The 18,964-nt window shown below is 33.3% G+C and overlaps 1 protein-coding gene across 3 annotated transcripts in view; it reads right to left on the bottom strand.

The window, feature by feature from the left end:
- LOC115881782 (serine hydroxymethyltransferase, cytosolic) overlaps window positions 1-18,964 on the bottom strand; it is a 31,512-nt gene that overhangs the window by 750 nt on the left and 11,798 nt on the right. For all 3 annotated transcript variants that reach the window (XM_030899432.1, XM_030899434.1, XM_030899431.1), the window contains exons 6-8: window positions 12,222-12,401; window positions 8,869-8,999; window positions 1,581-1,755 (exon numbers count right to left, since the gene is read on the bottom strand). In XM_030899432.1, coding sequence (XP_030755292.1) covers window positions 1,581-1,755; window positions 8,869-8,999; window positions 12,222-12,401 — 486 coding nt within the window. The remainder of the gene's footprint in view (window positions 1-1,580; window positions 1,756-8,868; window positions 9,000-12,221; window positions 12,402-18,964) is intronic.

Here is an 18,964-nt window from a genome sequence, read left to right as displayed (position 1 = left end):
TCTCAAGATCTTTCGGCTCGCAAGCAACGGCGTCCACATGGTAATGTAGTGCTTGCGTTCGTGCTGTTCGGACATGGATGATACCGAAGTATTTTTAATAGCGGCTGCTAGTGCGATTATTATTGCAAAACGAAGGAGACAAAGAGAAAAAAGGCGGTGTTGGATGTCTAACAATTTCAAAAGTAGATCCCAGCACAGTGAAAGTAAACATCTACGCGATTTACAGACATAATGTTTTTTAATATTTTTTTTATCGCAAGCCCGCTACTGATTAAGCTTTAAGCTTAATTAAAACAAAGACTTCTTAACTCAGTTGGCCCCTGTATAGAAAGAAAAAATGCAACTTTTAGGAAGTGTATTCCGGTTAAAGAAAAGAGTTAAATAAAGATTGGCCATAACATTAAGATTCCTTGCAACTAGAGACTTACATACCGTTTGTTAGTTTGGGTTATTTATTCAGTTTCCAAGCATTTCAAAAATAATACAAGGCGTATGCCAAAATATAAATGAAGTGCTCAAAGATGAGATTAAGATAAGTAAGCAATATAAATAAAGAGTTATATTTTATTAAAGGTATATTTAATATTATTAATCCAAGAACACACAAATATTTGTAATTCTGAACAAAATAAAATAAGAAAAATCATGGTAGTATCATCATACTGCAATAAATACCGAACCATATGAATGAAACCAAACTAAAAACTAAACAAACAACGCAAACAGCTCGAGCGCTTCGAATCGCCGTAAAGTATGCTCGCATGGCTTCGAAGCGTCTCTATGATCGCAACAGAGCCGAATAGTCGAAACAGGCATTTTATGAGATCGCAAGCACTTGGAGCACCGCGAGCGCCGCGAACATCTCGCTCCGACTGTTTGCCATGTTTCTCGTGTTCCACGTGTTCGTTCGGCCTGCTCGCGAGCTACGTGGACGCAGCTTTAGTAAATCAATGCTCTGACAAGTTGGTTTCCGTTGGATTAACGCAGCAGTGTTTACAATAAATAGCTATTTTATTTTGTAGATTTTCTTACAATGTAAGTGTGGCGGAGGCCAATCGTGCAACAACTAGAAACTTATCCAAAAAAAATCCTTATGGGTTTTTCGCCACTGCACTGCAAGAAAAATCTACAAAATAAAATAGTTATTTTTTAATAATAATAAATAAATATAATAAAAAATGAAAAATATAAATGAATATAATGTCATTTTAACAGAACGTCAACGATTTCTTGTAGACGTATCTGTTTTAAAAAGTAAAGTGTTCTCGAATAGTTCAATTTTAAATATTTTAAATAGTTTTTTTTCTTGATTCTTTATATTTTTTTGCTTCCGACGACGGAAAGAGAAAACTTTCCGAAACGTTAAGCATTTTTTTCTTTGTTAGGCAAATATTTATTACTGTAAACACAACTTCTGACAAGCAGCGTCCGTTTAGGTTTAACGCAGAAGTGTTTACAAAAAATAACTATTTTATTTTGTAGATTTTTCTTGCAGTGCAGTGGCGAAAAACCCATAAGGATTTTTTTTGGATAGATGAATCTGCCACATAGGTATATACATTTTTTAACTAGAAACTTACCTAATCTAATACCAGAAGGATTCATAGCACTCTTATCGCCAGGTACAGTGTTTTTATTGCAGGCAATTGATACTTCTTCTAAAATGTATTCGCCTTTGGCTCCTGTTATTCCAGCTGGCTTCAAATTAACCAGGAGCATGTGTACATCAGTACCACCTGATACAACTTTTAATCCCTGAAAAGGATATAAAGATAGAGACAGCTGAATTAAATGTGATGTAAATAGGCGAGAAAAAATTCAGAAGAAGATAACTTCCACCTAACAAAATGTGATTTTTTTTCTATATTTCTGTTGTTGGGTGTCCCAGAAATAAGTGCAAATATTTTATCTGGTAGTATAGTTCAACCCCAGAAACACGCCTATGAGTTTCTTTTTGCGAAAAAAAATTTTTGGAAATTCGAAATTTTTTTTAGTTTTTAGTTAAAAAAAATATTTTCTTGATAATATGGCAACATAGGTACCTATTAGATTAAATTAACAAGAAAGAAAATCCAGAAAAGATCCAGTGGTTCTCAAAATTTTAGCAAAAAATCTTTTTTTTTTGAAATTTTCAAAGTTAAATAACTCCGTTATTTTGGACTTTTTTAAAAAAGATAGAGAGAAAATATGTTTCTTTTATCGAGATCTACCACCCCTTAAAATACTTGCACTTTACATGCATCACCCTGTATATTATTTTTCTTGGATGCAGAGTTAAAAAAATGAACATTTTTTCTATTAAAAGTGTTCTTAAATTTTTAACGGTCTCGCAGATATTCGCGATATTATATCACATAGTACTTTCAAATGTAATTTTTTATATACATATGTTATTAGTATTTATATCTTAATATTTATATTATTAACTGTCTTTTATTTGGGCGTATACCTGTTGGACAATAAATGTATTATTTATTTATTTATTTATCAGGCAAAAATCATAAGAGCTTTGATAAAAACTGATATTTTAATAGTTATTTTAATATTAAATGTTTCTAAAAATATTTGTATATCTTCTATAATATACCGGGTGTTGCATCGTCGGACGGGACATAGGAAATCCTATGTAAATTTTAATGGGGTCAATTATTGGCTGCCCTAATTATTTTAGAGAATAAATCTATTTAGGTTTATTGAAGAGCACTAAAACCCACATTCAAAAGAATAACTTTAGATATTTTTGATTAGCTCGTTTACGAGTTATCGCCGATTTCTTTTTAGATATTTCTCCTTTCTTATGGCTCTGTATTTACTTATCCAATCAAGATAAAAGATAACTGTCAAATGAAGTTGCCATTTCAGAAATTTACCTATTTAGTGCTTTATTATTATTGAAAACTCATTCCTACATCGGAAATCTTAAAGATGTATTTATAAATACAAATTAATATGAATTAAAGTAAAATAAAGTAATCAATTACAAGGTTAATTATAGTATTATTACAATATTCAATAACTTATTAATTTAGGTACTATTAAATGGTTAGAACTTTAGGATTTAAGATGTTCAAATATTCCTCCATTGACTGCTAGACAATAACCCAGGCGATCATAAAATTCTCTTCTTACATTCGCTAGTTGGTAAACTGAAATTCTATTGCATTCGGCAGAAATGGCATTTTTTAACTCGTCTAGATTTGGGTATTTTTTATCCTTGTATATCCTGTTTTTTAAATGGCCCCAGAGAAAGAAATCATTTTGCGAAATATCAGGAGACCTTGCTGGCCAATTTACTGTATGATTTAGGCCAATAACGTTTCCGTTAAAACTATTGTCTAAATATTCCCGAACAGCCAGGGTACTATGTGCCGGGCAGCCATCCATTTGGTTCCAAACTTCCTGATTTTCCCTAGCGGCATCATGTAAAGCAGGTAAAATATGATTTTCGAGTAGTTCCAAATAATATTCAGCATTTAAATTTCGCGTAAGAAATAATGGCCCGATAATATTGTGTCCGAATATCCCTGCCCAAACATTTACTTTCTGTGGATATTGCGTCCTTGCTTCGACAAACCTGTGTTGGTTTTCTTTGTTCCAATATCGATAATTTTGAACATTGGGTTCATTATTTAAGGTAAACGTGCATTCGCCAGTGAAACATATGTTTTTTAAAAATCCATTCATATCATTTCATTTCCATCATATCAAAACAAAACGCCTGTCGCCGTATTTCGTCCCCATCTCGTAGCTCTTGGTGCTTTTCATATTTGAAGGAATAGTATTTATGTCGTTTCAAAATTCGAAACGCTGTAGTGTGATCTATTCCTATTTCATCCTCAAGTTTCCTTGTGCTGATCTTTCCATCGTTCTCTTCCACGCACAATAAAACTTCCAAGTCGGTATCATTTCTGGCATCTTCTCTTTGTTCCTGCCTTGCTTCACATCTGCAGCTATTTATTAGGGTACCTTTGGTCTCAAATCTCTGGATATTCCTTGCGATTGTAGATTTTCCAGGTATCGATCTATTCGGATACAGAGCAGCAAACATGTCCGACGCCTTTTGATAACTATTCCCAATAAAGCACTAAATAGATAAATTTCTGAAATGACAACTTCATTTGACAGTTATCTTTTACCTTGACTGGTGCTCATAAGTAAATACAGGGCCATAAGGAGAAATATTTAAAAAGAAATTGGCGATAACTAGTAAACGAGCTAATCAAAAATGTGCTCTTCAATAAACCTAAATAGAATTATTCTCTAAAATAATTAGGGAAGGCAATAATTGACCCCATTAAAATTTACACGGGATTTCCTATGTCCCGCTCGTCGATGCAACACCCGGTATACAAAAAAGATTTCTGAATTTTTAGCATTAAATTGCCTGTTTGTGATAAGTAGCGTCACTATTTCACGCGTTGTTTTGATTTGCATGAAACGTACATTGAAAATTATCTAGCCACGAGCCAACAATCTCTTATCTATGATCAAAACATTGAGATTTTTTCAAAATTTTTATGTTTTTAATAGAAATATATTATCTTAATGAACCAATTATTCCATTCTTTTCGTCTATAACTAATATCGATCACACGGCTCGGACCCGTGTGATCGATATTAGTTATAGACCGACTCAACGTTATCCTTAATTATGGTAATTTTTAGTAGCTTCAAGTACATCGCTATTAATTAAATATTGGAATATTTAAATAAGTAACCACGTGTCTGTGCATTATAAACATTTGTTTTTAAATACTGACTGATTATTTGCTTAGGACGTCTACACAACTTTTAAGAGTAAAAGTAAATTAAGAGTAAAAGCCGGTGTTTTATTTGGAAAATACCAACTACATTCTGACATACAAAATAAAGTTTAGTTTTTAAAAAAGTTTTCCTAAAAAAACCTTCAATACGTTCTCTAATTAGGGTATTGAAAAGTAGTTCAATCGTTTTGTACCGTTTTAGTATTTCTATATAAAAATATAAGAATAGAGGCATAGCATGTGCAGCGAGAAATGAGACGATTTCGATAAAGGGCATCAATAAATTAACCAAATAAAAGGAAAAATAACTTCATTTCTGAATTAAAGTGGCAAACTGTCAAGGGTATTCTCAAAATTATGACATATTTTTAAATACGGTTAAGTCAAGACTAGACTATATTGTTATCTGCAAAACATTTTCCGATGCACCTCATCAATCATAACAACACTAAAGTCATAAACCTGACTAAATTAAATTTTGGCAAATATGTTTAAATTTGTAGTATAATTTAAGATACCGAGCAGCTCTTCATTTTAAAAGTAAAGTAAAGATTTCAGTTAACGTCTCCTTTTTGCTGCCAGGGCTAATCTGGACGAGGCCTACTTTGTTCACGCGGAATCCGAACCGCGGTCCTCGGCCATATCATGGTTAATGGCCTACCGACTTGGCAAGTGTCTAAATCGACTCTTACTCACGAGATAAGGATGCTTCACGCTATACCGTAACGGGTCCGAGCCGTGCGTCGGTGAAGACACGGCCAAACATTGTCAAGTGTTCTTTACACATATACATTCATGCCAGGCCGAGCACGATCCGAGCTTCGCCGGAACTCGTCCGTGCCCCGTCCCAGAAATGTCGGCGTACATTTTCTCTCGGATCCGCTTCGTTGCCGCCACGTTGCGGAAAGCATGTATGTACTTTTCCTGGTGCCCCGACTGCAATCTGCAGTCATGATATTAACAAAGTACACTTTTTATCATGTCTGTAGTAGGTAGTGAATCTTACAGCAGTATTTGATGACAGGAAATGCATAAAACTGGACAATGAAAGGATGTAATGAAGAAGGTAGGTCCTTCATCTCGCCCTTTGAACAGGTGTCGCTCTTTCTTCATCAACTGTAATTGGTAGCAATTCCACTTGCCAGAACTTTGGCATTGATCGTATTAAATCTTCGTGTGTCTATGGGGCTGTGTTTCATAATATATTTAGAACTAATACGAGCCCCGTTATCAACTCGGTGTTGCATAAACAGAAGGCTCGGACGTGGCTCGGTGTCTACTTCACAGGACGTACCCGGCTCGGACACGGTCCGGTGTACTGTGAATCATCCTATATCCGATCTCATCCGGCTTCGAACCGGCGTGAATGAGCAGTGTGTGTCAATAGATTTTACACTTTTGCCTTTTTTGGACAACAGCACGATACAGAGTTTCGAACCGGTCACCCGTCCATCTACTAGTATCGCCTAACGTCGCTTAACTTCGGTGTTCTAATGGGAACCGGTGCTTCGAAGTAGCTAGGCCGTTGCCTTCTTCATTTTACTTTATAGAGCAAATGATTGTACCTAACAGATATTTTATTTAGATTAAAGCTGCAAAAATACCGAATTTTATTATCGTTATGTTGGTCACATTGCGCCGTGTTCAGTAATGTTGTCCTTTATTATTTGACAATTATCCTAGTGTCAGTCATTATTTTGTATAATATCGTGTTGTTGAAACATTGTAATTCTTGTTTTTTTTGCCTATTTTCATAGTCTTTTTTTAAAAATTGCACTTTTAAGCACAAACAGTTCCTTTAAGAACTAAATTTTCGAGTTTTTGTATTGCATTTCTTGAAATTGTGTGTTGAAAATATGCCGAAGCATTTAAACAGTTGAAGCAAAGAGCTTGTAGCTTCCCTGTTTTTTAAAACTATTTTGTACGAGAACGTAACAATAAAGGTCCTGTATTACCCTTAATTGCAGTCAGAAAAGTAAGTTTGATTGATAAGCACATTATAGCACTTTCAAAGTTAGCTTTTATTAAATTATGTGATTGTTAGTTTGTGCATTAATGACACTCTTACTTGTTATTACCACTTATGGCGTTGTAAGGTCAATAAATAAATAACCCATAATAACGCTTATTATAATCTTTATAATGGACTAGTTTTTGCCAATATGTAATAAGTAAAATAAGCTGTAAAACAAATAAATCAATTAATCGCTAAATTATTAGTTATTATTAAATTAAATATAAAACGTAAAACTCTTTAAACTTTAAAAAATGATATAATAAATATGTTGTTTGTCAATTTTAAATTAAGATTCATCTCATAAATCCATCACAATCTGGCAGCGCTGTCGCCATCGCTTGTCACTCAAAATTGATCACGTGTATCGGAAATTGTTTTGCGATTACCATATCTTCGAAGTATTATGTTCAAAGAATGAATTTTAATGAGAATAAAAATTATCCCGTATGATCGAAAAAAAAAAACGGCGGCCAGTTGACTCGGAAATGAACATTGATAATTTCCCATATAATTTTACATATAAAATGACAGCGATCTTCATTTCATAGTCATCGTCATAATTTCATTAGACGCATATTCGAAATTAGTTCAAATGTACCGCTTTAACATTTCTATAAAAAATATAAGAGGGGAGTAGGTATAGTCTGTCCACTAAGAAATGAGACAATTTCGACACACGACATCGATAAATTAACAGAAAAATAACTTTATTTCTGAATTAAAGTGACAGACAACTATCACTGTATAAACTATTGGGTATTCCCAAAGCTATCACATACATATTTTTAAATATGATTAAGCTAGTGACTATATTTCAGAAGAATTATGTTGAAAGAAAGAATTTTAATGAAATCAAAAATTATATTTACTTTAATTATATTGCTTTTAAATTTATAATACTTATCTCCGGAAAGGAAGGTCGCCTAACGTTAGATAATAAAAATTAGTTTTTTTAAACGCCTCATTGGGGCATTAAACGGCCTACACAAATTTGATGTCAAAAGAAAAAGTCAGTGGCGCACATGTCTTTTTTTGAAAAATATTCCAATGATAACCCATATGTATGTCCCTTAACTTTTTTAACATAAAAATATGTAGTACTTTCGCTTGTCACTCAAAATTGATCACGTGCATCGGAAATTGTTTTGCGATTACCATATCTTCGAAGTATTATGTCCAAAGAATGAATTTTAATGAGAATAAAACTTATCCCGTATGATCGAAAAAAAACGGCGGCCAGTTGACTCGGAAATGAACATTGATAATTTCCCATATAATTTTACATATAAAATGACAGCGATCTCCATTTCATAGTCATCGTCATAATTTCATTAGACGCATATTCGAAATTAGTTCAAATGTACCGCTTTAACATTTCTATATAAAGATATAAGACGGGAGTAGGTATAATCTGTCCACTAAGAAATGAGACAATTTCGACACATGACATCGATACATTAACAGAAAAATAACTTTATTTCTGAATTAAAGTGACAGACAACTATCACTGTATCAACTATTGGGTATTCCCAAAGCTATCACATACATATTTTTAAATATGATTAAGCTAGTGACTATATTTCAGAAGAATTATGTTGAAAGAAAGAATTTTAATGAAATCAAAAATTATATTTACTTTAATTATATTGCTTTTAAATTTATAATACTTATCTCCGGAAAGGAAGGTCGCCTAACGTTAGATAATAAAAATTGGTTTTTTTTAAACGCCTCATTGGCATTAAACGGCCTACACAAATTTGATGTCAAAAGAAAAAGTCAGTGGCGCACATGTCTTTTTTTGAAAAATATTCCAATGATAACCCATATGTATGTCCCTTAACTTTTTTAACATAAAAATATGTAGTACTTATAGTAACTTTTACCCTCAAAATTTCTTTCGAATCACTAAAAGTACTTGGAAGAAAATAATTATAATAAATCGAAAGATTATTAAGACTTTAACACCCGGTAGCTACGAAACAAAGCAGAATCGGACCTATGTTAATATGAAAAATAAATCTTATTTTTACGTGAGGAATCTCCCCACGAGAGATGGCACATGTTTTTTGAAACACCCTGTATAATTACCTTTTTCTGTAAACCATCGCTCAGTCTCTTTGCATTGGCCACAATTTGTTGGGCATACTGTTTAAACTCGGGAGTATTAGCCTGTTTCAATGTTGTAGCAATTGCTGCTATAGCGTTTTCATGTGGACCACCTGTAAAATATCAACCAGTTAAAATTATTACATAAATATATGCATAAAAGTCTGTATGTGTTCGAAATTCAGTACAAAAAACGACAGAATTTCTCAATTTAAGCATATATAATCTGAGGTATCTTACATCCAGACTTATCGAACAAAAATTATTTAGATAAGTATAGTTCTTCTCATGTTACTTTTCCTCGTGTCGTGGTGAAAACTGACTCCCATAGAGTTTTTCACGTAGAAGGCAGCGGCGAAACTAGTTTTTGCTGGGAGCTGCCATTCTTGAAATATGACACAAACTTATGTTTTTTAAATGAAACACTCTGTATATTATTTTTTCTTCAGTTTTAATTTTTAGTTTTATTTGCCTTGTACTGTACCTTTTGAAAAATATAAAGGTGCGTCCACATTGCTCGTGATCCTGCTCGCGCTCCTGCTTCTGATTGTGCTTGCGTTGCTTGCGCTTCCTGTTTGTCGTGTTTCTCAAGATCTTTCGGCTCGCAAGCAACGGCGTCCATATTGTAATGTAGTGCTTGCGTTCGTGCTGTTCGGACATGGATGATACCGAAGTATTTTTAATAGCGGCTGCTAGTGCGATCATTATTGCAAAACGAAGAAGACAAAGAGAAAAAAGGCGGTGTTGGATGTCTAACAATTTCAAAAGTAGATCCCAGCAGAGTGAAAGTAAACATCAACGCGATTTACAAACAGACAGAATGTTTTTTAATATTTTTATCGCATGTCCGCTACTGATTTTGAAAGGCTTATTAACTTAGTTGACCCCCGTATAGAAAGGAAAAATACAACTTTTAGGATGTGTATTCCGGTTAAAGAGTTAAATAAAGATTGGCCATAACATTAAGATTCTTTGCAACTAGAGACTCGCATACCAGTTTGGGTTATTTATTCAAAGTTTCCAAGCAAAGCATTTCAAAAATAATACCAAGCGTATGCAAGCGTAATACCAAGCGTATGCATAAATAAAGTTCTCAAAGATCAGATTAAGATAAGCAAGCAATATATAGAGTTATGTTTTATTAAAGGTATATTTAATAAAATTAATCCAAGAACAAAACACAAATATTTATAATTTTGAACAAAATAAAATAAGAAAAATCATGGTAGTATCATCATACTGCAGTAAACACCGAATCCTATGAACGAAACCAAACTAAAAACTTAACAAACAACGCAAACAGCTCGAGCGCTTCGAACCACCGTAAAGTATGCTCGCATGGCTCCGAAGCGTCTCTTTGATGTACCGCGACAGAGCCGAATAGTCGAAACAAGCATTTTATGAGATCGCAAGCACGTGGAGCACCGCGAGCGTCGCGAACATCTCGCTCCGACTGTTCGTTCGGCCTGCTCGCGGGCAATGTGGACACAGCTTAATATACTCGAAACTTACACTATCGGACAAAAGTAGAGCAACAAAGTTCATTTTTATTCATGTTTGAATAAAAAAAAATATTAGGTTGTGATTTTCGGCTATGTTTACTAACATACTATCCTTACACTAAAAGTAATATTTTACAAAATTTTGGTGTACTTTTAATCAGTTTAAAAATTGTAAATAATAATGATTATAAAAATCGATGAGAACGGGGGCGACAAAAGTAGAGCAACAAATTGTATTCAACAAATTTTATTGTGTCTTATTATTATTATTTATTTCAGCAAAAATATTTAACACATTGAAGAACAATAATAATTGAAAGTAATACATTAGTAATTGATAGAATATCTATTATTATTAATAACTCGCTGACAACGGCGCGGCATTGAAGCAATCAACTTCTGAATGACATTTTCGGGAAGATTTGTCCAAACTTCATTAATTTTATTTGTCAAGGATTGTTTATTTGGAAAAATTTGGGTACGAATACGACGTTCTACTTCTTCCCAGAGATTTTCAATGGGGTTAAGGTCTGGGAATTTTGCTGGCCATTGCAAAACTCGAACGCCATTTTCCCTAAACCACTGTTGAACAACTTGTGAAGAGAGTTTTGGATCGTTGTCCTGTTGGAAAATAAAAAGCAGTCCCATTCTGCATAAGGAAGCATAACATTCTGCATGATATCCCTATAACCAAATCGGTCCAACATCGTGTCATTAATAAAGTGTATAGGGTCTATCCCATTCCATGAGAAACAACCCCATAAAAATACACTGCCTTTACCGTGTTTAATTGTAGGTGTTACGTATTTAGTATTAAACCTTGTATTGATTGGTCGCATCACACGTCTCATTCCATCAGAAGTGAATATTTTGTAGCGCGTTTCATCACTGAACAGAACTTTTTTCCAGTCATTGACGGTTCAGTTTCAATGCCGACGTGCGAATGCCAACCTTGCTGCTCTTCTTTCCGAAACTAACAGCTTTTTAGCGGGACGTCTACTAAATAGCTTTGCATCTACAAATCTTCTTTGTACTGTTCGTATAACAACCGTAATTTCTGGAATTTCGGCAATAATTCTAGGTGCGGACTTCCAAGGATCATTTTGAGCAATTCTTTTGATGCGTCTGTCGGTCATTACTGTTGTTTTCTTTGGCCTTCCCGATTTTGGCAACTTTTCTAAGTGCCCCCTGTCATTATACGATGAAATTATGTTAGATACACTGTAACGGGGTAACACAAACTGTCTTGAAATGTCGGCTTGTTTGTTACCTTTCATGAATGCATTCACAACTCTTTGCTTCAAGTCTTTTGAAATTGGAATTCCTCTTGGCATGACTAATCCAGCATAGAAATGTTTAAAAAAAAACATAAAATAAACCTCGCACAATTGTTTTGGCCTTTACTTTTGCTAAAACCCTTCTTTAGAATGAATTATTTGAATGTTGCTCTACTTTTGACGCGTTACTATTAAGCATTTAAAACTAAATGTCAAAATAAATTCATTTGTTTTGTTAGTAAAAATTCTTGCTGTCATGGATACTCATAGCCTACTTCGTAGTTTTTAAAATTATTGTATTTGTGTTGCTCTACTCAAGTGTTGCTCTACTTTTGTCCGATAGTGTATTTTCATAAACAAAGTAAAAATGCATTATTAAGTCTGCCCGACAAGAGAAGACGCGTGTGGACAAACTAAGTCCAAAAAAATGACAGAAAATACAATCTACTTTGGAATTCAAATGACAGACAACAACCGTCGCTGTCATTATCCTATGGTTGAACATACTGTACATGATTTTCAATATAGTGAAAGCATTTTAACTGTTTAAACATACCTTGTAGTCCTGGAAATACTGATTGGTTAATTTTGTCCTCTAAGTCATATTTACTCTTTTTGTCATTTACAGTTCTTTCGCCCTTCCTGAAAAATATCACTCCGGCCCTAGGCCCTCTCAAACTTTTATGCGTCGTTGTAGTAACAATATCACTGTATTCAAATGGACTGGGTGTGACACCTATAATAATATATAACAGTATAATTAGAATCAAATCAACCAGTAATTATCTTTGGAGAAATGCAAAAAGTTGTAATATACAGGGTGGTCCAAACTGTTGTAGCGTTTTATTTTTCTTTTTATAAAATTCCAAATTTTAATATTGCTGGCGCCATCTATTCGCTAGATGTCAAACTTCATTCAGTACAGGTAGCGGTTCCTTTCCATAAAAACAAATTTCATTCAGTGTAGACGATAGAGTTCACTTAATTGCCTTTGGTCATATGACCTGTCAATTGGAAGACTTCCGTTTTGCGAAAAGGAGGAAGGAGGTTTTTTCCGAGAGATTGAGATCAGAAAAAGACGCGTGGTTCAGCGTCCGACGAATCTCAGAGAAAAAGGGCTTTCTGAAACACTTTTCCTAACAGTAAAGGCACGGGTATCCAAAAGTGGAGATTTGAAATCCTGTAGAATATACTGTTCAGAGCCTAGTTCGTGTTTTTTGGCCTTTTCCTGGAATAAGATCACAGTAAGTGTATCTACCATTTTGTATCGCCATGTCTAACTAAATTTTATTTTAGTTATTCCCGTTTTTATTTATTTTGATAATGTTTGATTGTGCATTACTGGTTTGGATCAGCATATAGTTTGGCTATATTTTGGAAGGTGTACAGCTGATTTTCAGACCGTAAGTTATTTTTTGGTATTCGGTGACTGTTCTGAGAGTTTTTTATAGAGAACTGGCGTATAAGAAATTGACGTATAAGTAATTGGCATATGAGTAACCACTTTTGAGACAGTATTTATGACTCTACATTTATTCTACTGATATCGAAGACTCCTGCTACTATCGAAGAGTCTACATCCACTTCCGTTAGTCTGGAGACTGCCTGCCTATCTGTTCACTACGTCATAAATTAAAAAAAAAATACAGATAAGTTCTAAGTTCAACACACAAGGTATTCCCTAAATTTTTTTTACTTTGAGATAATATTTTGAATATCTCTGTAAATTGTTGTCATTTATTCCATATATTATAGTCAAAATTTACCTTTTAGTTAACATTATAAGTCATGCTTTGTCCTTAACGGTACGTTTTACTTCAGTATGATCTTTTATGTGAGAATCGCTAACACGGATTCATTTTTGAAGGTTATTGTACACGATTTGTTTCGAAACATCATCGTATTGGTACTTACATAAATTTCACCTGTTTATATATTACGTAGTATAGTATACTGAAGAGAACTTTAACTAAATTTGAGTTTACTTAAAGCAACTAACGATTTCATTGGGATAATTGAAACTGGGTTTAAACTGATTGATAATTGTGTTCGTTTTTAAATAAATGTTCAACGTAGGATAGTTATATCTGACTTTTATTCTTGATGAACATAATAGACCCTTATTGCTGTTGATTATTTTATTTTAGCTATTTCATGATCAAATTTTCTTACTGGTTTCTTACTTTACCTTTTCATACCCAAAGTAAGTGGCGCCCTTTTACTGTCTTTGACCATTACTATTTGAATACTTAACATCAATTTTAGAATCTTTGCAGCCTATACATTATTACTTTTATTTTATTATTTAACAACATTATTAAGTCACCACAGGTCACAAGCCTTACCTACGAACCCAGCTCTCCTCTAACCCTGAGCAACGGATACCTTTTTCTTTCTGTTTGAGTGATGACAGAAAAAGTCGTCACACTGTATTCCGGAAACTTCGGTAGCATATTCATATTCTGCAGGTAAAAATAAGTCAAAAAGTTCGTATGAATGTATGTATGTCCTAAAATGCTTAGTTTCGGAGACAGGGTGTAGAAGTTTCATTTTTATTATTGTATATTTATAGTATATTTTTTCACTCAATAGTTTTATACAGGTACGGACGAAAAATTATTACTCTTCAAAACAGTTAAAACACATGTATACTCTGTTTTTTTTTTCTCGGGTAAGATTTCGACAGACGATGACAGAAGAAAAGCAGATGACGTCCCATACCAATCTATTTATTTTACTAAAAAAAAGTTTCTAATAATTTTTAAGTTATCTATGGATGGGTTTAAATATAAATCCGTCATACGTCATGTCTTCTTGTTTTTAACCAGTTTTATTGGTTTATTTAAAAAATGACAGATCGTATTTCAATTTTATTGGTTTGACGGAACGATGAAAGACAAACGGACGCCGATGCGCATGAACTCGCCTTTAGATTTTTGTCATTTTTGACGCTTGTCAAAATCTTGCCAAATTATAGGTTATAGTTTTGTGTCAACTTTTGTTAAATACCCTGTGTTTTGGAAGATGATGCATTTTGATTCGTATTATTACGTGTGTTTTGTGTCTTTTGAAGTCAAGTGGAGGAAAAATCCAGTGAAAATTAACTGTAAACCCAGAGCACAGTTTATGGTTAATACACGCTGCCCAGGCAGAAAGTCTTATACACCAATGAAGTTGCCATCGATAAAGTTTGTATACCATTTCGTCGTAGATAAGTGCATCTCGTATATAAGGATCAAACTAAACACATACTAAAAACCGGAGTAGGTGGAAAATATCGACATCAGACGATAGGTAAATAATGGATTTTAGTACTGCAGAAAAATAATGTCAAAAGGTACTGGTTTAAAAAAATTAAGATTAAAGTTAATTAATCAACCTTTAAGGTATAAAATTTGGTAGGTGTTATTATTAATAAAATAGTTTGTTGTATTTACCCATGTGGTTTTATTTATACCTGTGGAATATTACAAATTTGTATTTGTACATAAGTTATATTGATAAATATAATCATAAATGCGGGTAGTTTCATAAAGCTTGAAGGTAAATAATAGTTCTTTTTTATATTTTTTTGGTATGTAGTGTCTTGTTCTTGTTTGTTTTGTATTAACACATACCGTTTTTATTAAATAAAATAACTCGATTACATTTTTTCAGTTTTATACAGTTTTTTTCACAGTATTTTGAAGTAATCACTTGTCATCTTGTCAATCAAATTTTAAATATATCGCTATGCGTCCCAGTTGTACCAACTTATTTCTTTGTAAAATAAAATAAACTACTTTGAAATTAAAATGACAGACACATCTATCACTGTCAAGCATCTTCTCGTTGGACAGACTATAGCCCTCTACAAGTAGGAGTCATATTGACATCACAATCAAATTTCTCATGTAAAAACCTCTCATGTTTCAACCAAATATTGACGTTACTTTATAAATTATTTGGAAAAAATGGAAAATTATATAATTAATAATATGAAAATAAAAAAATTATATAATAAATTATATGAAACTTGTACACCCTGTATCTCCGAAACTAAGCATTTTAAGACATACATTTATAAAAACTTTTTTACCTATTTTTATCTGCAGAATATGCTGACAAAGTTTCCGGAATACAGTACGGATCACCCTGTATAGACCAAGAAAATAGGCCTTCAAATACGAAGTTTTGGTAAAAACTAGAATATTTGATACAAGGTACTTTGAAAGATTTAAAAACGAATTGTGAAAGATTTTTTTAAATTCACCCTCGAAAAGAAGTGAAGTAAATAAATAAAATTATTTCTTCGAAATTTCAGAGAAACGGTAAGGACTAGAAAAAAAGTTCAAATAAAAGTTGTAGAGTCTCCAATTTTGCATAAAAATGGTCTCTACACTTTTTATGCTCAAATCAAAATTAACTGTGATAGGGTGGCTAGAAGCTAGGGGACAGCTTTTAATCAAATATTTCTCCTTACCGTTTCTCTGAAATTTGGAAAAAATACTTTATATAATTATATAATTTTCCAAACAAATTGAATAAAAATGTTAAATATATGAATTTTTCAGCATCTAATTTTTTTTAAATTTCTACCATCATCTCGGTTAATTTTAATCTGGGCAAAAAAAGTATAGAGATCATTTCTAGGTAAAATTTCAAGCTCCACCACTTTTATTTGAACTTTTTTTTCTAGTCTTAACGTTTCTCCGAAATTTCGAAAAAATAATTTTACTTATTTATTTTACCCCTCCTCGGGGGTGAGTTTTTCAAAAGATCTAAAAACGAATTATGAAAAAATTTTTTTTAACTTTTCAAGTTTTTACCAAAACTCGTATTTACAGGCCTAGAGGTGTGTAGTTCGTGAACGAACTAGTTCCAATGAACTATTTCGGCCCGGAATGAAAGGAACTAGTTCCCGGTTTCTCAAAGAACTAGTTCCTTAGGACCTATTTCGTGATCGAGACTGTCACCGATATACAGGTTGTTAATTTGTTTATTACTCGCGGCAAGAGCTTTATGATTGAAATATGGCAACCTCGGCCCGCTCGTCGATAGACGACGCGACGCTACGGGACGAGTTGGCCGAAAACCCTATAAGTGCATGCGTTCTAGTGATGTAAAAGTTCTAAGTAATCGTTACAAAGTAACAGTTACTTTATGAGGACTCGAAGTAACGCTTACCATTTGAATTAAGTACTCGTTACTCGTTACTAAGCTAATTCGTTACTTTTTGGCCGGCAGTAATCCTAATCCCTGGAAATGCACGAACCGAGGACTCGAAACTCGATACTGAAATATTCCTTACTTCGACGTAGGTCTAGTTATCAATATGTTTATGTTTAAAGTGTTGACTTGACGCCGGCCGGTGTTTTGGATGGCAAATGTGTGATATTTTTATTACAATTATTATGATTGGCTCATGCCGACCCGGCGGCGGTCTGTCCCTTTGCCGTTTGTTGTCGCTTTTTATTTTGGCAATTCCGCACGTTTTTTCAATTTTAGTTGAAATAAGTAATATAAGATATTATTTAGGGGTAGAGTGTGTTTTACTTTTTGATTTATAGTTGTTCGGTGGGCGAAGAATAGAATTGGTTATTTAGATTAACATGTCTTAGATATTAATTGAAAATGGATTCACGTTATTCACAAAAAATGTTAACATCTGAAAAAGCAGAGCAAATATTTTTCCTCTTCAAAAAAGAATAGATATTTCGCCACTTACACTGTAAGAAAATCTACAAAATAAAAATAGTAATTTTTAGTAAACACTGTTGCGTTAATCCAAAGGACTTTTTTGAAGAGATGAATCCGCCACAGAGGAATATACATTTTTTTACAGAAATATACATTTTGACATTTTATTTTAACAAAAATATATACATTTTTTTTATTTTTACTCTTTAATGTTTGCATATTTATTAATGTAATACAAAGAGAGAGAGAGAGAGAGAGAGAGAGAGAGAGAGAATAAAAAAATACTTTATATTTATTATACACATATTTTCTTTGTTTGATTTGTTTTCTTTCATTTTTAATTTTATTAATAGTACATAGTTTTATTTGACATATTATAAAAATATTATACATATTATTAAAAACATATTATTCAGTACTTGAATACCGAGTATTGAAATTATCCTATTAAGTTATCCTTACACTAGAAGAAAGTAAAAATCCCTTATAGGTTAAACCGAGCACGCAACGAAGATCGCCGCGCACAATAAGTAACGAAGTTCCACGTCAAGCCCAAGTCTTCCAACCTGTACACAAAACAACGATTATAAAGTAACGATACTAAGTACCAAAGTAACGAGTAACTAAAGTAACGGGTCCAAAGTAACGAGTCATATTTCCAAAAGTAACTAGTAGTTACAAGTCCATAAAAGTAACTAAAGTTTACATCACTAATGCGTTCTCAATAGGCAGTGTTGCCATTCTGTTCCTCTATAAGTAACAACGGTCAGCGCGATCGTAGCCCGATGCTAGGCAGGAGTGGGGAGTGCCAGCCGTATGTTATCGGATCCGGATTTAGAGGAACTAGAGGAACTAAATACAAGACTAGTTTACGTACGGATAGGACAGCGCGATCGTAGCCCGAGGGTAGGCGGAAGTGGAGAGTGCCAACCGTATGTTACATGTCCCGGACCGAAAGGACTGAGAGGAACTAATTAAAAAACTAGTTCACGGGAATCTATTCAGTCGGCAGATCCGAGATATAATACAAGGCGACGACGATGGATTCGGCCTTGTCTATTGCCACAGCCGGCGTAATTACCACAGTAAATTGTCGTGGATACCGTTTTTGATCTTTAGTTTGTTCTTTGAATAGTTTCTGGGAATTTTTCACTTTAGATCCCTAAAACTAAGAAATATCTTATAAAACAAAGTAGATATTCTGAATTTTTAGACAAAAACAAAAATGTTGAAGTGAGGAAAAATGCAATTTTTCATAAAATTTCGTATTTTTTGCTCCAATTAATTTGTGATATAGTTTTTTAAACCCTGATTTGAGCATCTTTTTTATTTTTTTATCTGCAATAAAACTTAGTACCTATATGTTTTTAACATACACAATTACACGTCTCGTTATATTTCGTACATTATAAAAATTATACAGATCATACTGTAAATAGTTCTGACAACGAAACCCATTAGCAAGTAACAGGGATGTCAATGTTAATCGGGAACTATTGTGAACTAAAAACCTAGTTCAAGGAATTATTCCTCTGGAGGAACTAAGGAACTAGTTTCTCCCAAGGAACTAGAATTCCCAGCTCTATAAAGGCCTATTTTCTTGGACTAATAATTTGATAA

The sequence above is a fragment of the Sitophilus oryzae genome, unplaced genomic scaffold (genome assembly GCF_002938485.1).
Source record: "Sitophilus oryzae breed Bouriz unplaced genomic scaffold, Soryzae_2.0 scaffold_173_pilon_pilon, whole genome shotgun sequence".
Classification (NCBI taxonomy): domain Eukaryota; kingdom Metazoa; phylum Arthropoda; class Insecta; order Coleoptera; family Curculionidae; genus Sitophilus; species Sitophilus oryzae.
Note: the sequence above shows the minus strand (reverse complement) of the source record. Positions and strands in the feature narration are given on the sequence as shown.